The sequence below is a fragment of the Hemitrygon akajei genome, chromosome 3, assembly GCF_048418815.1.
Source record: "Hemitrygon akajei chromosome 3, sHemAka1.3, whole genome shotgun sequence".
NCBI lineage: Eukaryota > Metazoa > Chordata > Chondrichthyes > Myliobatiformes > Dasyatidae > Hemitrygon > Hemitrygon akajei.
This window is the reverse complement of record NC_133126.1, coordinates 147,547,221-147,571,936: the sequence shown is the minus strand read 5'-3', so window position 1 is coordinate 147,571,936 and position 24,716 is coordinate 147,547,221. Positions and strand designations below refer to the sequence as shown.

The following is a 24,716-nucleotide window of genomic DNA, read 5'->3' as shown; positions in this document are numbered from 1 at the left end:
TTCCTACAAAGCGAAACCCAATAGCATGAATGGCAGTGATGCTTCACTACCAGATGAACTCAATGCCTTCTATGCCCACTTTGAAATGGAAAACACAACTACTGCCAACCAACTAGCAGGAGCATTCAAGGATATTTTAAGCCTCTCATTGCAATGGGCAGAAGTTCCCACTTGCTTCAAAATGGCAACAATTACACCAGTGCCTAAAAAGAATAATGTAGGCTGCCTTAATGACTATCACCCAGTAGCACTCACATCGACAGTGATGAAATGCTTTGAGAGGTTGGTCATGACTAGACTGAACTGCTGCCTCAACAAGGTCTTGGACCCATTGTAATTTGCCTATCGCCACAATAGGTCAACGGCAGATGGAATCTCAATGGCTCTCCACACGGCTTTAGACCACCAGCACAACACAAACACCTACGTCAGGATGCTGTTCATCGACTATAGCTCAGCATTTAATGCCATAATTCCCACAATCCTTATTGAGAAGTTGCAGAACTTGGGCCTCTGTACCTCCCTCTGAAATTGGATCTTCGACTTTCTAACCAGAAGACCACAACCTGTGCAGATTTGTGATAACATATCCTCCTCACTGACAATTAACACTGGCCTTCCTCGGGTGTGTGCTTAGCCCACTGCTCTACTCCCTATACACACATGACTGTGTGGCTAGGCATAGCTCAAATATCATCTGTAAATTTGCTGACAGTACAACCATTGTTGGTAAAATCTCAGCTGGTGATGAGAGGGCGTACAGGAGTGAGATATGCCAACTATTGGAGTGGTGCTGCAGCAACAACCTGGCACTCAACATCATAGAAACATAGAAAATAGGTGCAGGAGTAGGCCATCAGCCCTTTGAGCCTGCACCGCCATTCAGTATGATCATGTCTGATCATCCAACTCAGAACCCTGTACCTGCTTTCTCTCCATACCGCCGATTCCTTTAGCCACAAGGGCCATATCTAACTCGCTCTTAAATATAGCCAATGAACCGGCCTCAACTGTTTCCTGTGGCAGAGAATTCCACAGATTCACCACTCTCTGTGTGAAGAAGTTTTTCCTCATCTCGGTCCTAAAAGGCTTCCCCTTTATCCTTAAACTGTGACCCCTCGTTCTGGACTTCCCCAACATCGGGAACAATCTTCCTGCATCTAGCCTGTCCAATCCCTTTAGAATTTTATACGTTTCAATAAGATCCCCCCTCAATCTTCTAAATTCCAGCGAGTATAAGCCTAGTCGATCCAGTCTTTCTTCATATGAAAGTCCTGCCATCCCAGGAATCAATCTGGTGAACCATCTTTGTAATACCTCTATGGCAAGAATGTCTTTTCTCAGATTAGGGGACCAAAACTGCACACAATGCTCCAGGTGTAGTGTCACCAAGGCCTTGTACAACTGCAGTAGAACCTCCCTGCTCCTGTACTCAAATCCTTTTGCTATGAATGCCAACATACCATTTGCCTTTTTCACCACCTGCTGTACTTACATGTCCACTTTCAATGACTGGTATACAATGACACCCAAGTCTCGTTGCACCTCCCCTTTTCCTAATTGGCCACCATTCAGATAATAATCTGTTTTCCTGTTCTTGCCACCAAATGGATAACCTCACATTTATCCACATTAAATTGCATCTGCCATGAATTTGCCCACTCACTTAACCTAACCAAGTCACCCTGCATCCTCTTAGCATCCTCCTCACAGCTAACACTGCCGCCCAGCTTCATGTCATCCATAAACTTGGAGATGCTGCATTTAATTCCCTCGTCTAAATCATTAATATATATTGTAAACCACTGGAGTCCCAGCACTGAGCCTTGCGGTACCCCACTAGCCTGTCATTTTGAAAAGGTCCCGTTTATTCCCATTCTTTGCTTCCTGTCTGCCAACCAATTCTCTATCCACATCAATACCATACCCCAATACCATATCCTTTAAGTTTGCACACTAATCTCCTGTGTGGGACCTTGTCAAAAGCTTTTTGAAAATCCAAATATACCACAACCACTGGTTCTCCCCTATCCACTCTACTAGTTACATCCTCAAAAAATTCTGTAAGATTCGTCAGACATGATTTTCCTTTCACAAATCCATGCTGACTTTGTCCAATGATTTCACCACTTTCCAAATGTGCTGTTATCACATCTTTGATAACTGACTCTAGCATTTTCCCCACCACCGATGTCAGGCTAACCGGTCTGTAATTCCCTGGTTTCTTTCTCCCTTTTTTAAAAAGTGGGGTTACATTAGCCACCCTCCAATCCTCGGGAACTAATCCAGAACCTAAAGAGTTCTGAAAAATTATCACTAATGCATCCACTATTTCTTGGGCTACTTCCTTAAGCACTCTGGGATGCAGACCATCTGGCCCTGGGGATTTATCTGCCTTTAATCCCTTCAATTTACCTTACGCCACTTCCCTACTAACATGTATTTTCCTCAGTTCCTCCATCTCACTAGACCCTTGGTCCCCTACTATTTCCAGAATATTATTTATGTCCTTCTTAGTGAAGACAGAGCCAAAGTAGTTATTCAATTGGTCAAATAATAAAGTAGTTATTCAATCAGTAAGATGAAAGCTGATTCTGGACTTCAGGAAAGGTAAGGTGAAGGAACACATACCAGTCCTCATAGAGGGATTAGAAGTGGAGAGAGTGAGCAGCTTCAAGTTCAAGGAGAAGATGGCGGCGCGACGCAGCACGCCCAGCCTCTCTGGAGAATGGATATCTGTTACGTGTTAAGTAGGGATCCGTGCACAATCCTGATTTGATGGAGGCAGACATGAGAGCGTGGAGGAACATCTGGAGAAACTTTCGAAATGCCCACTTCGCTGCCACTGCTACTGTGCAGTCTGGAATCTCCAGAGGAGAAGGCCATGAGACCTCGGCTTTGCTTGTTTCGGCGGCCGGGATGAGGTCGAAGGTGCTCGGCAGAGGATGGCGCTTGAAAGGCTGTATTGGAGGCTCGAAGTTTTCGGACGGACTCAGAGTCTGCTGTCGTCGGGTGCTTCCGAGGCATTGTCAGTGCCTATGGCAGGGAGAGTTCTCTCGTTTACTGCCTGATATCGGGACGATTGGAGTCGATTGGGACTTCAGACTTTTTAAATTGCGTTCATGGTCTGCGCTTATCGAATTACGGTACTGTTTTGCACTGCTGTAACTATATGCTAGAATTATGTGGTTTTGTCAGTGTGGGTCTTGGTTTGCCCTTTTTTTATTTTGTGATATCATTCCGGAGGAACATTGTATCATTTCTTAATGCATGCATGCATTTCTAAATGACAATAAACGAGGACTGAGTGTCCTCATAATCTAATCTAAGTTCCTGGGTGTCAAGATCCCTGAGGATCTAACCTGGTCCCAGCATATCGATGTAAATATAAAGAAGGCAAGACAGTAGCTACACTTTATTTGGAGTTTGAAGAGATTTGGCATGTCAACAAATACACTCAAAGACTTCCATAGTTGTATCATGGAAAGTATTCTGACAAGCTGCAACAGTGTCTGGTATGGAGGGGCTACTGCACAGGACCGGAAGAAGCTGCAGAAGGTTATAAGTCTAGTCGCTCCATCTTGGGTACTAGCCTAAAAAGTACCCAGGACATCTTTAAGGAGCGGTGTCTCAGAAAGGCAGCGTCTATTATTAAGGAGCTCCAGCACCCAGGGCATGCCCTTTTCTCACTGTTACCATCAGGTAGAAGGCACAGGAGCCTGAAGGCATATACTCTGCAGTTCAGGAACAGCTTCTTCCCCTCTGCCAGCCAATTCCTAAATGGACATTGAGCCGTTGGACACTACCTCACTTTTTGTACTACGGGAGATGAAATGAAAGCAGTTCTGGGTGATGCTACAGAAATGGTTAACTTTTTTAAACAAAGACCGGTACAGATGAGAAGGTTTAAAAAATCTGCATGAAAACCTGGACAAAGAGCATACCAGTCTTCTGTTACATACAGACATCCAGTGGCTTAGCAGAGGATGAGTTCTCAGCAGGGTGTTTGAGCTGAAAGTGAATTGTAGGAGTACTTCTGAGTAGACCAGGTTTTGCTGGGTGGATTGGAGATGACGAATGGCTACAGAAACTAGCCTACTTAGATATTTTTCATCTTATGAACCAGTTGAACAAGTCCTTGCAAGGCCCTGGCGAAAATGTTCTAACTTCAAACTACAAAATTTTTGGATTTAAAGGGAAACTGTACCTTTGGAAAAAATCATGTTGCAAAAGGAAATCTTGAAATGTTTCCTCTGTTTCTTGGGCTTGAGAGTGAGGAGGGATCAGAGAGTCTCGAGTCTTACCGAAAACCACTGAAAGAACTGCAGAACAAAATTCTACAGTATTTTTCCTCCCTTTCAACACAAGTGTTTGACTGGGTGATGGACCCTTTCTCTGAATCTTACGCTTAGCCTGAGAACTTCTCTTTGAAAGAAGAGGAAGAACTTTGTGAACTGCAAACTTTGTGGACATCCAGGTGAGATTCTCTGACCTGCCCCTGGATGTTCTGTATTTCTGTGAAAGAAGAGTATGCTGACACTCATAGGAAAGCAATGAAAATGTTGCTGCAGTTTTCAACTTCTTACATGTGTGAGCAAGCTTTTTCTTTAACAAGCATCAAGAGCAAGGATAAAGATAGTCTCATTTCAGCTGAAGATGAAATGTATGTGTGGTTATCTCAAGTTTTGCACAGAATTGAGCACTTGTTCAGCAAAAAAACAAGCACAGGTTTCACATGCTAGGCTTATATTTGAGCCTGATTATGTCATTTAGTAAGAAAATGTTTTTTTCAAGGCCTCGTATAAAATTGTGTCTTATGGCTATATTTTTTATTCATATTGGCTTATGGTTTTTAGTAACTTTATACTATTTAACATAGTCAATAAATTTTCATGTTGTAAATAGCATTAATTAAAATCAATTTGCAACCTTTATTTAAATTAAATCTACTGAGCCTACCTTTAGAAAAATGAAATCTCATTTTGGCTTAAGCCAGTAATTGAACAGAAATTTATTATGTTTGCCTTCTGAATTTTTAAAATTTATGAAAGGAAAAGGAAGAGATTAATTTCAAGAAAGGTATGCTTGGCTGAACTACCTTTTTTCAAGAAAGGTTGGCAAAAATTCATTCTCTACTCCAAAGAGCGTTGACAACTATTTTTGGATTATTATATCTACAACTTACTGATCACACTCACGTACTGGGAGCTGTAGATTTAATAATTTTTATGCAACGGGTTCTCTGAAACCTGAGAATTATTTAAAGGTTTCTCCCAAGGCAAAAAGGTTAAGAAAAGCTGATCTAGAGGGTCTCTTGTTGATCGCATCTTTTCCTGACACCACAACCAAGGCCTTAATTGCATCCATCCCATACAGTGTCACTATTGATGGCTCTACATTTGGAATCATTTCCAGAATACCTCCAAGCATCCAATGCAGCCAGAATCATTTTGCTTTTTATCGAAGTTGTCCTTTATTTTTCAGGCATCTGGCTACTAAATAACATAGTTATACTGGATATAAGCAAGATTCTTCACCTACAGCAATGGGCACAAAATAATCCATGTATTGTGATTCTTTTTTATTTTGGTGCCGTTTACTTTGCTTTATTAATTTCCTCCAAGCCAATGGAGAGTGAAGAAGGGCAATATTAGTAGTAGTTCCAATTTTAAAAAAATTGTTCTTTATAAGAGTTTTGTGAAACGTAAGAGGTTTGTATTGGTTAAAATGAAAGCATTTAAACCTGTTCTACCTGATGCTTTTTGCCAGAGTAGTTAAGACTGTGGGACATATTGTTCCTGAGTTAACAATTTGTTTAGTCACTAACTTATTGAAATTGTGGATGACTCATGTGAACAATGGGGAGGTTTTGATGTCTCCACTAATTAAAGGATTAAAAATGAAAGAACTGTATAATGAGAATTAAAAGTCTGTCAGTTGTTGAAAACCTATTTTATAAATGATTAACTTCAAGTGAGTGAGTGTTTTTTTTGAAATGCAAACCAGAAAAGTGGGTGCTAGTGCTGTCAAGGTTTGCATTTATTCATTTATTTCATTAACTGCTATGTGGAAGGTTTGATAAGATTATATCAAGTGATATTATAAATAAAATACATCATTTGGATTTGTTAATTGGATTAATGAGTTCAAGAAGCCATTTGTGAATTCCATGGCATGGGAAAATTAGTCCTGATGCCTTGTTTTTAATTCAATTGAATTGCCTTCTGTTTGGCAGATAGACCGTAATTTGGACGTTCGCTTTAAAATATTTGTGATTGGAGTATTTCAGATATATCCTCCAGATTCTCCACCACAGATGGAAGACTTCAAATAAAATAGGAACAGCAGTTAATAATCCATGTAGGATTAAGAAACTGCAGGGAGGAGGATTAGCACAGTGGGCTGTACAAAAGGCCTGAAACCAAGCTCTGAAAAATTGAGTTCAAATCTCACCAGAGCAACTAGGGAATTAAATTGGATTATTTAAAAGTTAATATACATATTTATGTCCATAAAACTAATAAAGCACTGTAAGATCTAGGGCCACAGCAATACTGAATAGATTTATTAAGTTACTTGGTTGAAGGGCAATTAAGTAGGGAAAAGAAAGGTTCACTTTGCTGTTCATCTTGATGTATTCTGGATGGGGAAAAATTGTTAATATTATCAATTACAAAGCTCTGTATCTAAATGTTCTCCCAGATGTTGTGGAGAAATCATGAAGAATGTTCAAAACAATATCCTCAGGATAGAATCTAAGACTACAGTGTTAATGGGAAAAACAATGGGAAACCTGATAAGAACTGAGACTGAGATGTCAATGCCAGTACTTGGTGATCCAAATGCTCAAGTATGTTTCTAAGACTCCCTATCTACTGCATGCATTTCAAAGAACTACAGAGGTACTTATCAGCATTGCCTCTGCAAAATCTTCCAAATCTGCTGACAGGGTGAGTGAGCTAATGCCAGAGTCCTATCCCAGGCCATTGAGCCCAGGATCCAGACTGCGATTACTACAAATAAATCTGACAAGCAAGTTGCTTCTTACATAATCTTGATGCCAGATTTACAAAGCAGGTTCTTCATTCCATCCTGACTCAAGTCACCAGATTTCAAGGATGAAAGAGATAATATGTGAAGGTATTCTCAAAACTTGCTAGGAAAAACATTATCAGTCACTCATGGAAACCTCTGGTCTGTAAGCTTTTTAGTTTCATATAGACCATATGGTGGCTTAATAAAGTTAATGGGAGGAGCACAGTGTCCCAAACAACCCACACATCCACTCCACCAAATAGTGAGGATTAGAGTGAGAGTGATATGTGGGCCCTTCTGCTTTTCTTTATTGAGATATCTTGGACTGTACATAAGACTTCATTACAAAGGGGACAAGGTCATAGAAACATTGTGAAATGGAAATAAAATTATATAAAATCAAGATATTTATGAGTAAGATAAAGTACTTGAGGATGATGATGGGTCATTTTGGATGCCAGTGTGTGCGTTTTAGATTTATGGAGGCCAATCAGGTAATCATTGAGGTTAGCATCATTAGGCTTGATGGTTTCAAAAATGGCTGAGCGGAAGCAGATGGGCTTGGGGATCATTGTGAAATAGGAATTCGTTCACAGCTTGCTTCAGTGAAGTATGATGCCAAGATTGTGAACAGATTGGCAGGCGCTCAGATAACAGAGTGATGTAATTGGTGGCCTATCGACAGACTTGTGCTGAGAGTTCAATTTGTTTACTCATCCAACATTTAGTTACAGACAATTTTGTTCAATCATTGCTGGAACATGAAATAAAACTGTTCAGTGGTGTTGCTTGAACAAACTATTGCAGCATTGTTTCTCTAATCTACAGAATGAAGGGAGATCCACTGAGCATCGTTATTGAAATGAAGTGGCCTAGTCACTGAGGCTAGATTTCTTTGCACCTGCTTGAGATAATCCTGCAACTTGTACCTTAATGAGAAAAACATCCTGGTAAGTAGAATATCCTGGTAGGAAAAACAGCATTTCTGTACTGTACATTTTCAGCTTGTTAATTTCTGCACAATAATGGTCATACTTGACAATCCATATTTCTTAGTTATTGTCATTTTTGTGCCTGGATAATTGGAATTTATGATAGATGAAAACAGCATTCCATTTTAAGCTTTCTGATTTAATAAAGAATTTAAAATATTGTACTATATTTAACTTGGATAATCAGAAAAAATGTTTTGATACAAAAATCTATTATATTTGTTACGTTTCAATGAGATCTGATACTAAATCACTTCCATGTGTCAACTGTGCAAGATTTTATACACTGGGTGTCTGAATAAGCTTTCAAATAATTGAATCCTTACCTGAAGTGTGTTAAAGATTAATGGAACACTCATAGGCATTCCTCAGACTGACAATACAGCATTTGAGCCACAAACCAGAGCTGACTTTTAAAAGGGAGCACACAACCCGTTGTGTTCCCAGGTTAATAACTGGTGGGCCAGATAAGTTTTCTTTCCAGCATCAGTGCGATTGCAGTGGAAAACTTAAAGTGCTCTATTCTTTCTGTGAGCACTTTGGGTAGAATCTGCCACTGGCCACCCAGCCTCAGAGCTCAGAGTTTCCCTGCCCTAAACTCAGTCTTAAACAGAGGCTTTAGTCCTCCACTGGGAAAGCTTGCTCTTGCCTAATTAATAAGCAAAAGAGTTTGAGGTGCAAGTATCTTCACCTTCTGCCCTTACCTCAGTCACCTGGGAAATCCAGAAATGAATGAGTTCCAATTGTGACCAGAATCCAGATTTACAATCTGGTAGAGTTGTCAAAGGGATAGTGTTTGATGGTCTCTAATATTAATAATGTACAAAATTTATTTATTTATAACAACATCAAATCCAAATTGTAGTATAATACTGGGAAACAATCAACACAAGATGTATTTAAATTAATTTGGTTAAATTGTAAAAGGAAAGTAGCCTACTTGCCCTTCTCTCCATAGCCATTTCTTCTCATTACGATAGAGGCTCACAAGACTGGGCCAGGTTCAGGAGGTAGGTTTTTTGGTTGAACAGTCAAGAAATCTGCAGAACTTTGCACAGTCCGTCGATGAGGATTCGAGTGTACTCCAGTGAATGGTGGCCAGCTGTGTGGAAGTTGGGGGTTATACTTTCACTTGGAAGTCCTAAACTTCGAGACAAGTACATGGTGAAAGTACACAATTCCACATAGACTTTCAGCCTCCTAAGCAAAAGATACAGCCCAACAGTTTGGCATTAACTCTGCAACATAATCAGCCTCTTATTTTGTCCTTCCCGTTAAAGCTATAAAATATTAATGTACAGTATATACTGCATTAATTCTATTTATTAATCATCAGATTTGATGCAAGATCATTTATAAGCTTTTTAAAAACTATCGATGGGATCCTCAACAATGTACCCTTAGCCATCATGACATGTTAAATTTTACTACTGTGGGAGGGATGTGCATAAATTTTATACTTCAAAATAAAGCTTGTATTTTTAATATTTAAACAACCATGTATTTCTGTGAATTAGTTCTTTTCAGTGCTGCACCTAATCAATTATGAGGCTCAAATCGCAACCAAACTTTTTTATGTGCCGTATACCAGTACTATGGTTCCTTCTGACATTTGAAAGCCTCAACTGTACATCAAGCGAAGAAGAGTTGGTAGTCACAACTAAACAGGGAAAAGTCAAAGGAATATCAGTAAATGTTCTTTCCGGATCAGTCACCGCTTTCCTGGGGATACCATATGCAGAGCCGCCTATTGATGAACTGAGATTTAAAAAACCAGAACCTCGAAGACCCTGGTCTGGACTGTGGGATGCAGACAGATATCCGAACTCATGTTACCAGTATGTAAATAGCTCTTCTCCTGGTTTGCCGTGGGAAGAAATGTGGAATCCTAACACTCAACTTAGTGAAGACTGTCTGTATGTTAATGTGTGGGTTCCATTGCCAAAGCCAAACAAAGCAGCTGTTATGATATGGATCTTTGGTGGGGGTTTTACGTCAGGCACCTCTTCCCTAATGGTTTATGATGGCAAATATCTAGCTTATGTTGAGAATGTAATTGTTGTTTCCATGAACTATAGATTGGGTGCTTTAGGATTTTTAGCTGTGCCTGGTAGTCGAGATATTCCTGGAAACATGGGATTATTTGATCAACGGTTAGCACTTCAGTGGGTTCAAGATAACATAATGGCATTCGGAGGAAATCCCAACAGTGTGACCTTGTTTGGAGAGAGTGCGGGAGCAGCTTCAATTCATCTCCATATTCTTTCACCTAAAAGCCATTCTCTCTTTACCAGAGCCATCATGCAAAGTGGTTCATGTAATGCTCCCTGGGCTGTTTTATCAAATGCTGAGGCAAAACATAGGGCTTCAATCTTGGCTCACCGGCTTAATTGTGCTTTCAATAATGATACAGAGCTAGTAAGCTGTCTACATCGTAAGCATCCCAAAGAGATAGTGGACAAGAGCCTTGGAATCATAACAGAAGGCCTTTTATCTGACTTTGCATTTAAACCTTTTGTTGATGGAGACTTTCTCACTGATGTGCCTGATGAATTAATTCAAATGAAAAAATTGAAAAAACTCCAAATCTTAGTAGGTGTGAACAAAGACGAGGGAAGTTACTTTTTGGTATATGGGGCTCCTGGTTTCAAAAAGAATACGGAAAGTCTCATTACTCGTGAACAATTCCTAAGAGGTATAAAGATGACTTTACCTGGTGCTGGTGATATTGGAGTGGAGGCAGTTGCTTTCCAATATACAGATTGGAGAGATGAGAACAATGCAACGAAAAATCGTGATGCTTTGGTTGCTGTGGCTGGAGATCAAAATTTTGTATGTCCCTTGATGCAGTTTGTTAATGAGATGGCGGAATGTGGAAATACTGCCTATGTCTATTTGTTTGAACACCATGCATCGAATGCAGATTGGCCCCAGTGGATGGGAGTTATGCATGGTTATGAGATTGAATTCATGTTTGGGATGCCCGTTGATAGAAAACTCAATTACACTGCGGCAGAAGAAACACTCAGCAGAAACATGATGCACTACTGGGCAAACTTTGCAAAAACTGGGTAAGTCCTTAACAAGCTTTGGATAAATTGCTTCCTGCAAATACAATATTGCACTCCTTTTTGTAGGTTTAAGATACTGTTTTGTTAGTTCAATGTCAATTTGAAATGCAGAACTTTAGACCTTAACATATAGGAGCAGAAGTAGGCTATTCGGTCCATCAAGTCTGTTCCGCCATTCAGTCATGGGCTGATCTAATTCTTCCAGTCATCCCCACTCACTTGCCATCTCCCCATACCCTTTGATGCCCTGGCTAATCAAGAACCTATCTATCTTTGCCTTAAATGCACTCAATGACTTGGTCTCCACAGCCGCTCGTAGCAACAAATTCCACAGATTTACCACCCTCTGATGAAAGTAATTTCTTGGCATTCAGTTCTAAATGGGCATCCCTCAATCCTGAAGTCTTGGCCTCTTGTCCTAGACGCCCCTACCATGGGAAATAACTTTGCCAAATCTGTTCAGGCCTTTTAACCTTTGGAATGTTTCTATGAGATCCCCCCTCATTCTCCTGTACTCCAGGAAATTCTGCCAGACTTTCCTCATATGGTAACCCTTTCATTCTTGGAATCATTCTCGTGAATCTTCTCTGAACTCTTTCTAATGTCAGTATATCCTTACTGAAATAAGGAGCCCAAAACTGCACACGATACTCCGTGTGGTCTCACGAGTGCCTTATGGAGCCTCAACATCACATCTTTGCTGTTATATTCTATACTTCTAGAAAGGAATGGCAACATTGCATTCACCTTCTTCACCACTGACTCAACCTAGAGGTTAACCTTTAGAGTATCCTGCGCAAGGACTCCCATGTCCCTTTGCATCTGTGCATTTTGAATTCTCTTCCCATCTAAATAAAAGTCTGCCCATTTATTTCTTCCACCAAAGTGCACGACCATACACTTTGCAACATCATACTTCATTTTCCACTTCTTTGCCCATTCCCCTAAACGATCTAAGTCTCTTTGCAGGCTCTCTGTTTCCTCAACACTACCCACTCCTCCACCTATCTTTGTATCATCGGCAAATTTAACCACAAATCGATTAATCCCATGGTCCAAATCATTGACATACATCGTAAAAAGCAGCGGTCCCAACACAAACATATGTGGAACTCCACTGGTAATGGGCAGCCAGCCAGATAGGATCCCTTTATTCCCACTCTCTGTTTTCTGCTGATCAGCCAATGCTCCAGCCACGTTAGTAACTTCCCTGTAATTCCATGGGTTGTTATCTTGCTAAGCAGCCTCATGTGTAGCACCTTGTCAAAGGCCTTTTGAAAATCCATCTCAAGATCCACCACATCTCCTTTGTCTACCCTGCTTGTAATTTCCTCAAAAAAAAAAATGCAGTATGTTAGTCAGGCAGGATTTTCTTTTCAGGGAATCATGCTTGCTTTGGTCTATCTTTGTCGTGTGCCTCCAGGTACTCCGTAATCTCATACCTAACAATCAATTCCAACAACTTCCCGACTGCTAATGTCAGGCTAACAGTTTCCTTTCTGCTGCCTCCTACCCTTTTTAAATGGCGGAGTAACATTTGCAATTTTCCAGTCATCCGGTACGATGCCAGAATCTATCAATTCTTGAAAGATCATTGTTAATGCCTCCACAAACTCTACAGCTACTTGCTTCCATCAGGTCCAGGAGATTTATCCACCCTCAGTTCATTCAGCTTCCTGAACAATTTCTCAATCGTAATTTTCACTACGCATAATTCACTTCCCTGACACTCTTGAATGTCCAGTATACTGTAGATATCTTCCACTGTGAAGACTGATGCAAATACACAATCAGTTCCTCTGTTATCTCTGCGTCTCTCCTTACAATATCTCCAGCCTCATTTTCTATTGGTCCTATATCAACCCTCAACTCTCTTTTACCTTTTATATACTTAATAGCTTTTAGTATCTTCTTTGATATTAGTCATCAGCTTCCTTTCATAATTCATCTTTTCCTTCTTAATGACCTTCTTAGTTTCTTTCTGCAAGTATTTAAAAGCTTCCCAATCCTCTATCTTCCCACTAACTTTGGCTCATATGCCCTCTGTTTCGCTTTTACTTTGGCTCTGACTTCACTTGTCAGCTACGGTAGTGTCCTTCTTCCATTTGAAAATTTCTTCTTATTTGGAATATATCTGTCCAACACGTCCCTCATTTTGAACAGAAACTCCATCCATTGCTGCTCTGCTGTCCTACCTAGTGTCTCCTTCCAGTCAACCTTGGCCAGTTCCCCTCTTATGCCATTGTAATTTCCTCTATTCCACTGAAATATCGACACATTGGAATTTAGTTTCTCCTTCTCAAATTTCAAAGTGAGCTCAATCACATTGTGATCACTGTTCCCTAAGGGTTCCTTAACCTTAAGCTCTCATATCACCTGCAGATCATTGCACAACACCCAATCCAGCACAGCCAATCCCCTAGTGGGCTCAACAACAAGCTGTTCTAAAAAGCCCTCCTTTAGACATTCTACAAATTCTCTCTCTTAAGGTCCGGTACTGTCCTGGTTTTCCCAATCTACCCTCACGTTAAAATCCCCAACGATTATCATGACATTGCCCTTCTGACACACCTTTTTTTTTAAATCTCCTGCTGTAATTTGTAATCCACATCCCAGCTGCTTTTTGGAGGCCTGTATACAACTGCCATTAGGGTCCTTTTACCTTTGCCATTTCTTAACTCAACCCATAGTAACTCTACACCTTCCAATCCATTGTCATCCCTTTCTAATGATTTAATATTATTTCTTATATGGGGCCACACTGCCCTGTCCGCCTACTAACCTATCTTTCTGATACGCTGTATATCCTTGGATGTTCAGCCCTCAATGGCAGCCGTCCTTTAGCCAAGTTTCAGAGATGTCCACAACTTGCTAATCTGTAGCTGAATTTCAAAATTGTTCATTTTATTTCTTATGCTGCGTACATTCAAATATAACACTTTCAGTCCAGTATTTGTCACTTTCTGTTTTAACTGCACCGCACCTCTATTGCCCTGTAGCTCATGCCACTGGCTGTGTTTATGCCTCATTTCCTGCCAGTCCTTTCTATCTCTGTTGCACGCTATCTTTGATTTATTTCTGTTTACCCCTTCCTCCACCTTATTACTCCAGTTCCCATCCCCCCCTGCCAAATTAATTTAAACCCTCCCTTACAGCTCTATTAAACCTGCCTGCTAGGATATTTGGACCCCTTTGGGTTCAGATGTAACCCGTCCATTTTGTACAGGCTGTACCTCCCCCAGAAGAGGTCCCAATGATGCAGGAACCTGAAGCCCTCCCCCCTACACCAGTCTCTCAACCATGCATTAATATGCCTGATCATGCTATTCTTGCGCTCGTTAGCACGTGGCACAGGCAGCAATCCTGAGATTACTACCCTGGAGGTCCTGCTTTTTAACTTACTACCCAATTCCCTGAATTCTCTCTTCAGGACCTCCTCCCTTTTTCTACCAATGTCAACGTGTACGAAGACTTCTGGCTCTTCACCCTCTCCCTTCTGAAAACTCTGTACACGATCCAAGACATCCCATACCCTGGCACCTGTGAGACAACACACCATGCAGGTATCTCTATCAGGCTGACAGAACCTCTTGTCTGTTCCCATCACAATGGAATCTCCTATGTCTACCGCATTCCTCCTCATCTTCTCTCCCTTCTGCACCATGGAACCAGGCTCAGTACCAGAGACCCGATTGTCGTGGTCGTCCACTGTCAGGTCACCCCCCTCAACAGCATCTAAAACAAGATAACGATTACTGAGGGGGATGGCCACAGGGGTGCTCTTTACTATCTGAACTCTTCCCATCCTTTCCCTGACAGTAACCCACATCTAACTCCTGCAGCCTCAGGGTGACTAACTCTTTGTAGCTCCTATCTGTCTCCTGCTCACTTTCCCTAATAAACTGTAGGTCATCAAACCGCAGCTCCAGATTCCTAACACGGTCTCTCAGGAGCTGCATCTTGGTGCACCTAGTGCAGACGTGGCCATCTGGGAAATTGGAAGATACCCAGGATTCCCACATCTGACACCCAGAGCAAAGTACCAACCCTACAGACATGCTCTCTATTCCTCAAAAAAAACAAGGACAAAATGAATCCACTTAACCACTTGCGGCAGCTCGAATGAGCCAAAGCCCTACCACTCTGCCTCAGACCACTCCATCCAGGACCGCTCCACTAGGCAGTGTCTCCCTTTTATGCCTGAACCTTTCCTGCTCTCCAACTCATGATTGGTGCTCCCATTATAGCAGAGTTCCTGTGAAGCTTTCCCCTTTTAATCTTTGCTTCCAGACCCGTGCAATACCTCCTCTCTCGGAGCTCCTCAACTTATGATTGGTGTGCCAGTTATAGCCAACTTCTCACGAAGTTTTTCCCTTTTTAAACTTCAGTCTAGGACCTGTGCACCGCCTCCTCTCTTGGAGCTCGCCAAGTCATGATTGTGAAGGCCAGCTTATCAAACTTGGCACTAATTTTATGGAGAACAAATCAGTTAAACTTAAAGTAAATATCTCACTCATTCTGGGTGTAAGATGATATGTAGGATACTATATTAAATAATTTAATTTTACCTCTGGATAGTTTTGGTCTCCTTATTTAATAAAGGCTATACTGGCAATGAAAACAGTCCAAAAGAGATTAGTTGTGCTAATTCACAGGGTGAGGGCAGCTGAAGAAAATAGCTCTATATTCTTTGGAGTTTATCAAAATGAGAAGTGTTATTGAAACATAAACATCATAAGGCAGCAAAATAGGAGAGATGCTGAAATATTTCTAGTAGAGGGAGAATTTCAAACGGGGGGACATGATTATATGGTTGGGGATGGGCATTTGAAATTAATGTATGTAGCAGTCTTCTCTCCAAGGTCAGTAACTCTCCAGAATTCCCTAAGGTTTTTGAAGGCCAGCTTATTGAATATATTAAAAGTAGATACTTTTTTTTGAAAGATTGTGGAATTGACAGTGATTTGGAATTGGACTGGAAGAAATGAGGCTGAGATAAATCAGCAATGATATTGAATGGTGTGCTGGAGGCACTGAGTGCCTTTTCCTGTTCCCCTTTTCTTATTTGCTGTAATTTTATGAAAATATTATGCTGTTTTTTTTTAAATCCCCTATTTTCTGGAGACGCTTTCCTTTCCCCCAGCACATGGATGTCATTGTTATTGGAAACAGGAGGAAGGGTTTATTTGCTGTCCTTTTTGTTTTGTGTTATCTTTTTTCATAGTCACTTTGGAGACCATTTTTAAAATCTATTAAAGTTCAACACTTTTTTTCAGAATCAGAATTATTTTTTGTGGCAATATTGATTCAATGATGATAGCAGATATAAGGATTGATCTTGTTGCATTGTGTGTCACAAAAAATTTGAAGCAAAAAAGTAGGTGTGACAACATGCAATCTCCGTGGCAACCCTGCAAGTGTTAAGCATGTGATTTCACTTCCTTTCAAAACATTAGCCATGAAAATGGCCTTTATAAATGTTTTGCTTAGACTTTCAATCATAACCATTTAAACTTGTAGTTCAGATTTGCTGGTGTTTGGTTATGGCTTTCCTCAAAGTAGATGAATTAATTTTCAATGCTTTTCTTCTTGTATGTTAAAGTAACCCAAATGAACCCAATGTGCAAGGAATGAGGTGGCCTGAGTATACACACACAGACCAAAAATATATATCTTTCAACACAGAAGCAACAAGGATTTATATGAAATACCGGGCTCAACAGTGCGCCTTCTGGAATCTATTTCTTCCAAAATTACTACAGAGGACAGGTAAGGAGATTTTACTGCATATCATGATCTGATGTTTTCACTATTACTGATGGAAAAGGACTTGCTTATGATTTGTAAACTCGTGGAACAGCTTATCTGAAACTCCACCATTTATACTGCATGATAAACAGTGGTTCAAAACAGGTATGCCTGGGCAGCAACAGTGCACTTAAAAATGAGGTGCCAACGTGCTGAAGCTGTAACACAGGAATAGTGTCCTAAGCAATCTAACAGTCAATAGATTGGGATTAAAGTTTTGCACTTCTGACATATTTTGTTGGAGACAATCGTGGAAAATTAAATAGCTTGCAGGAGGAGGGAGCTCCAAACACATTCTCATTCTCGATGCTGGTAAATGTTTATAAACCAGGCTGATGCATTCACAGCCATTTCCAGTGAGGAATGTTCAGTGAGCGGTATATCTTAGCTTTACCCTGAGATTTCCTCAGCCATAAAGCCTGTTTTCAGCAGATTATGTAATTTATGAGATTTCTGACAGCACTTCATAAGAGACAGGCCAGGAAACCAGGCAAATCCTGGCTTTAATACCCAGCCCAATTGTTCCAAGATGGTCACACCAACAGCATCTACCAAAATGGCACAATATGTCCTGTTGTTTACAAGTAACTAGTTAATTACCATCTCCTCTTTATTGATATTTACACAGGAGTACCTCAAGGATGCACGCCTAGCCCACTCCACCATCTCTGTACTCTCATGACTGTGTGAATCAGCACAGTTCAAAGGTTCAATTTAATGTCCGAGAAATGTATACAATATATATCCTTTTTTGCTTTTTTCTTCGCAAAACATCCATGAAAACAGAGAAGTGCCCCAAAGAATGAACGACAGTTAAACGTGAGAACCCAAAAGTTCCCCCCCTGCATAAGCGGTGGTAAGCATCCCCCTCCCCCCCACCACCAAAACAAAAAGTGCACCCGCTACAGAGCACAAGTGTGAGCTGGGCAATAGCAGATTCACAGACCTTGCAATTACCCCAAAGACTATCACAATTCATCTGGCATTCGGCAAGCCACATTCTCTCTCTCTCTCCCTAATAAGGGACAGGGAGCTGTTCTCCATTTTCCCAGCGAGCAGGAGACATAACAACCTGCTGGTTTACGAAGTTAAAAGTCTGTTTCGTCACTTTTTACAAGCTCTGTGTCTGAAGATTGCAAAGATCTCGGGTCCTTGGGCCCACAGCAAAAGATTGTCAAGCCTCCCTGACGACATACACATCTCCTGCCGTGACGCCAACCCTCGATTCGTTCATCTCCAGAGGCCCCAAGATCTTAGGTGTTTGAATACGAGCCGGACTCTCAGGCTGAACCCTTGGCGTGCCGAACAACAACAGCTGGTCCTGAAACCCCGAGAACGGGTCCCATTCCTGTAAGGAACCGAAGTCTGTGTGTAACTCCAAGTCAGGGTCTTCAAAAGAACCCTGAAAGGGAAAAATAAAGATATTAAAAATGGAAATAGAGCTATTTCCGAAGATGCAAGCAAAGGAGTCACCATTTGGCGCCATCTTAACTCAGCCTCAGTTTTCACTTAGCCATCTATGCCACTGTTGTTGGCAGAACCTCGGATGGTGATGAGGGAGATAGACAAGACTGAGATAGATTGGCAGGTTGTGTAGTGTCTTTACAGCAAGCTTGTACTTTACATCAGTAATTGATTCTGGACTCCAGGAAGGAGAAATCGAGAGAACATCCCCCCCCCCCCCCCATCAAATGGTCAGCAGTGGAATGGGCAAGCAGCTTTAAGTTCCTGGATATCAATATCTTGGAAGGTCTTTCTGAATATATTGATGCAATTTTGAAAAAGGCATGCCGGTGGCTATGTTTCAATAGGAGTTTGTGGATGTTTGGTATGCCACCAAAGACTAGCAAATTTCTACAATGTACTGGGGAGAGCGTTCTGACAGGTTGTATCGCTGGCTAGTATGAAAGCACTATTACACAGGATTGGAAAAAGCTGCAGAGAGTTGTAAACCCGTGGGCATTAGCCTCCCCAGCATCGGACATCTTCAAATGACGATGTCTTGAGAAGGTGGCATCCATCATTAAGGACCCCACCATCCACAATTTGATCTCTTTTTGATACCACCATCGGGAAGAGGTGCAGAAGGAAGAAAACACATTCAACATTTTTGAAACTGCTTCTTCCCCTCCACCATCGAATGGTCCATGAGAACCATGTCACTATTTTGCTTTCTTTTTGCACTGCTAATTTTCTTGTTATAACTTACAATAAATTTTAGGTATTACACTGTACTGCTGTTGCAAAACTGCAAATTCCATGATGCAAGTAATGATTATACATCTGGTTTTGATTCAGGTTTGTGTTTTGTTGAGAACTCTTTGCTCCAGATCTCGTCACAATCTAATTGTTAATACGGGTCAAAGAGCTAAACTCCAAGAGCATATGACCAAGAGCAGCATAAAGTCAGAATACGCTATTAGTAAGTTATGAACATGAGAAAGTCTGCATTTGCTGGAAATCCACAGCAACACACAAAAAGCTGGAGGAATTCAGCAGGTCAGGCAGCATCTGTGAAAAAGAGTAAACAGTTGACATTTCAGGCCAAGATCCTTTTTCAGGACTGAAAAGGAAGATGCCAGAATAAAAAGGCGAGGGAACGGGAAGGAGGCCAGCTGGAAGGTGGTAGGTGAAGCCAGGTAAAGGGCTAGAGAAGAAAGATCTGATAGGAGAAGAGGATGGACCATCAACCTAGTCTTAAACATGCTGCAGGCATTTCAAAGATAATGCCCTGAGCCTATGGTCGTCTCCACCATCCTCTATGAATTTCCTTTCATCATAGAAATAGATGTTCAATTCTGCTTGCAACTCTGCAAATGAATTAATCCTTAGATTGAATTTGTACTACTTTGCCAATTGTTGATCATATCCAATAAAAGAGTCTGACTGCCTACCCTTGACTTATCATTACTAAGGGGGCAGTTACTGCCAACATGATTGATCATAAGTCCAACCCGATGGGCCACAGTAAAGCTAACACTACAGTTGAGGTCAGCAGAACTGGGTCATCCTGTGGTGAGTCACCTGCCACCTGACATCCCAGAATCATTCCTGCTTCCATGAAGGATGCACGAAGAGCATATAATTGATGGAAAATACCTAGCTATGGATATTTTTTCCATTTAGAGAGGAAAAGATTGAACCATCGAGAAACTCGACACCATCTATGAAAGTCTATGTAAATGTAAGTTTACAGGAGTGTAGGCATGCTACCGCCTGCAACTCCCCTTCACAAGGTACTCAACATCCTATCCTGGAAATGTATTGCTGATCCTTCTAGAGTCTGAATCCTGGAATTCACTGACCAATAGTTTGTGGGTGTACCTTCACCCAAATGGCAGCACCAATTCAAGGAATGTGGCTTTACTACTTCAGTTGCCATGTAGGATTGAGCAATACCTGCAAGCCTTGTCAAGGACACACATGGCAAACAAAAAAACAGAAAAAATGGAAGAACTAGGTGTGTAGTTTTACTGGCATTTTAATCTGCTGAGACTATTTTATTTAAACTTTCCTTTCTGCCGCCTATTGGGTCACAATTATTGTGAGAATGCAGAATTCAGTAGAGATTCTGGGTGGCAACTGTTTGATTTATAATATTGCATAATTAATTTGGAGTGCTCAGTAGAATATGTTGTATTAAAATAAAACTAGTTTCAATTTATTTGCCCAGTTCTCCTTCAAATGGAATTGGTTGTTACATGAATAATAATTTCCATAGAAAAGCTCATATCAAGCCAAGCATTATTTTGCCAAAGACAATATATATCGGTTGTTCAAAGTCTACCTTTGACGTTCTGCTATACTGAGGTTCTGTAAGCCATAGAATATTCTGAAAAATATTTTCATTAGTAATTATCACAGCTATTGACATTTATAGATTAGCTTTACCTTTAGCTATTGGTCAGTAGACGATATGAGGCAAATGGAGCTAATGTTTGTTCTGTTTTGTTTTTATCTGTGACTTATTTTCCATTTTTGGAATACTGATGGGAAGTGTACCAGGAATTGTGTGCTCTTCTTGCTGTGCATCAATGTCAGCCCCAAGCTGCTGGTATTTACATAGTTGTTTTAGAGAGCCAAAGAAGGAGAAAAATACTGCATGGAACACAGTTTGCAGTGAAATAACTCCTTGGTGTTGTTCATACCAAAATTAGCACAGAGCTTTAAGTCAATTGGTATGCATTATAGTTAAGCAATTTGAAAGTTTAACCCAGAGTGCAAAACGAACTCTTAAAAATGTAGTTGACTTTAATAACTAGCACAGTATAATTTATCATCTCTGTACTGGAAACTTTGACTTAGACATTCTAATTAAGAATTGCAATGTGTGTTGTGTTTTTTCCCCAGCACATTCTGATGAGATAGAACAACAATGGAAGCAGGAATTCCATCGATGGAACTCTTACATGTCTGACTGGAAATCTAAATTTAGTGCTTACAGCAACAAAAAAGACAGTTGTACTGGTACATAATCAGTAATATTCACTTCAAAATGGTATATGCAGTTTAAGTGGCATGTGTGCAATGTAATATATTGGAGGTATACCATTTTATTGCAATGTGACATATTGCATTAAATGCCATGCATACAGTGTCATACAGAGAAAAGCTCTTAAAAGCTTGCCATCACCTTTTGTTTTGTTTCAATAAGGTTAGATTAACTCCTTTAGTGTAAAACATGTTCTACTGCATCCAAATGTATTTAAAACACCATCTATGCTACTGGCATACCAATTGATCGTTTTAATGCCTCTCCCACCTCCCCGAGCAGCATTATAGTTAAGCAATTTGAAAGTTTAACCCAGAGTGAAACATACATCCAACTATTTTTGAGTAGTCTATGTCACCCTGAAAGCTTAACTGGTCCCTCCAAAAGTTATACATGTTTGTCAGTACAATGGATGATGTAATTCTCTTAGGAGTGCTTCTCCTAAATCATTGATAGGAAACTTACATAAGATTAGTTGCTCCTGGTTAACACCAAACAAGATTTGGACCCCCGTAAGGTTTTTTAAAAACATTTTGGCTCTTTATTGTGTCCACCCATTTAACTGATCTGACTCACAAAACTAAATGTTGATTCCTCCATCAATAACAACCCCCAATCCCCACCCTCACTTCTGCCCAGCTCTCAGATCTCTACACTTTCTATCTTCTGACTTTCACTTTCTCCCAGTGGACAACATGTGCCAATTAATCAGTGATCATCCCGGTCCTGGATAATGCTCAAATATACACAAACTCTACTGCTACCTCTCCTGGGAAGTCCCCTGTTATCTCATTATTCACTTACAGTCATTTACCTTTCTCACTTTCTCAGCAATCTGACTGCAGACTGTGTTCTTTGGCCACAGCCTATCCCCAAATTGTGTTCTCTCCTAATCTTCCACCTCATCCCCCCCCCCCCCCCCTCCCACTCACCCTGCCCTATCCATGATTCTGAGTAGGACACTGTTCACTACAAAGAAGTACAAATACTTTCAGTAGTCCTTCAAGCTCTGCTTCTCTGAAATTTATAGCGGGACTGATGGCCCATATGTGTTTCTCTTCTATTCTCATTTCCTTTGGTTGCTGTTGATTTTAATCTTTAAGTTTCAACTTCACTCAATATGCTTTCTCCTCATGTTTCCTCCAGCTATCTCTGACTGTTGCCAGTATGGGAGAAAGGATTGAAGTATACTGCCAATAGACCATTATTAAAAACAGTAAGCTAGTGTCAAGTTACTTGAGTAATTAGTGACCTGAGGGGTTATTATTGGAATCTGTTAAATTTCACGAGTGTTTAATTAACATTGCATTAGCTTTCAGTGATTTTTTTAAAGATCTAGGACACACTTAACAATTATCGCAATGAAACCTCATACCACAGGCTTTAACTGTTGTTTATTATTAAGTGTGAAATTTAAATTTAAAAGTTTTCCATAATCCTGTTTTCAATTTTTATTTCCAATCCTGCACTTAATCTGGCATTGAATTCCTCCATTTATACACATCTTGTTCTACCTTCCTGCCAGTAACTTTGCAATCCGTCCATCTGATTGGTGTAGGGGATACACACTTATTTTTCCTGTCCCTTTAGATCTCAGCTGCCCTAATTGTTTGTGCCATGACCAGCTTACCTTTGCAGAAATTTATGACATAAAATATTTTTGACATTAAGCAGACAAGGGCATGTCTAAATAAAGACAGATGCTATTAGATTTTGTCCTTCAGAAAATAGATCATTACATCTGGAAAGAGATGTCTGCTATTTAATAAATAATAGAATCTGATGGTTATGGAGACAGAAACAGTTCTCTGTGTGCCAGTGATTAGCCTGTTTTATGGCCTAACATGCAGTTTATGATACCATTGTATTTTTTTTATGATGGTTTCTTTTCCACCTATGCATTTTAACTTTATTTCTGTGCTTATCTGTTGTGCTGTACTTGTTATTAAGTAAATGAAACTTGAGAGGTGCTGTATTATGAGAGAATGGATGAGAAAGCTTCATAAATTTTAAGTATTTAAAAAGATTTTCAGATCAAGGTTCAAAGTAAATTTATTATCAAAGTACATATATGTCACCATATACAACAGATTCATTTTCTCACGGGCATTTATAGTAACCCCAAGAAGCGAAATAGAATCAATGAAATACCACACGCATCAGTACAGATAAGCAATCAATGAGCAAAACATGACAAATTACACAAATACAAAAAGAAAGAAAAAAAGTAGTAATAAATAAGCAATAAACAGAGTGTGAGATGAAGAGTCCTTGAAAGTGAGTCCATAGGTTGTGTGACCAGTTCAGTGAGGGGGTGGCTGAAGTTGAGTGGTTATCCCCTCTAGTTCAAGAGCCTGTTGATTGAGGTGACATTTTGAGTTTGTTGATAAGGTATCTGTGTGCTGATGTGAACAGGAAACATTTCAGCATAGTATACTAAGATTTTGAGAGTAATTATTAAGTATGACCAGAAAATTGAAGTAACTATAAAAATCAATAAACTTGCATGCATGAAATTCCATTAAATCACAGCATTTATTTTAATTTTAGAGGAATGCATTTTAGATAAATGGTCTTAATTTTGTATGCCAGTAACACAGTTTCAAGACTTGCAGATAATCATTTATACTTTAACATGCTACTTAAACTGGATGTACTTGATGAAATAATTCAGTAACGTAACTAACTCGTGTTTTTTGATCTAAAACTAGTCAATCTCTTTGATTTTTCAATTAATTGATGTTTATACATTAAGTTCAATATGGAAACTTTGGTTACAGTGCAATAAATGACTATCAACACCTTTGAATTATTTTCTGTACTCATTGTGACAGTAATATTTGTGGAAGCTTGATGTGTACAATTAGATACCACTTGTTCCAGCAAAGTGCATTTTAAATATGTTGTCAAGTATTTTGGAATGTCCTGTGCTCGCTGTGGTGAACTACATATACCTGTCTGGACACGCCCCTCTGCTGACTGCTCCTGTGGCTCCTCCCACAGACCCCTGTATAAAGGCGGTTGGAGGCACTGCTCCCCCTCTCAGTCTCCAGGATGTTGTGTGGTGGTTTCTTGCAGCTAATAAAAGCCTATCATTTGCCTCCCATCTCCGAGAGTTATTGATGGTGCATCACTCACAGAGGATATTCACAACTATGTTAAATGCACTCTTTTCTAAGTTAACCTAATTGAACATCCCTAGCAAGACACAACAATCAGGTGAGCTAATCAGAAAGTAATAGACAAAAGATGAATTTAAATCCATTATAAAGCAGTAAAGACCTTTTATGGAGCAGATATCTGAATGTGCAGACCTGT

General features: G+C 40.2%; 1 protein-coding gene across 2 annotated transcripts in view; it reads left to right on the top strand.

The window, feature by feature from the left end:
* LOC140725495 (cholinesterase-like) overlaps nt 1-24,496 on the top strand; it is a 35,844-nt gene extending 11,348 nt beyond the window's left edge. Inside the window, exons 2-5 of one of the 2 annotated variants that reach the window (XM_073041021.1) lie at nt 7,864-7,985; nt 9,545-11,098; nt 16,784-16,867; nt 21,257-24,496. In XM_073041021.1, the coding sequence (XP_072897122.1) occupies nt 9,573-11,098; nt 16,784-16,867; nt 21,257-21,266 (1,620 nt within the window). In that variant the 5' untranslated portion in view covers nt 7,864-7,985; nt 9,545-9,572 and the 3' untranslated portion in view covers nt 21,267-24,496. Of the gene's footprint in view, nt 1-7,863; nt 7,986-9,544; nt 11,099-16,700; nt 16,868-21,256 lie in introns of both variants that reach the window. The other variant, XM_073041020.1, reaches the window with a different exon arrangement.
* Nucleotides 24,497-24,716: the final 220 nt, after the last annotated feature.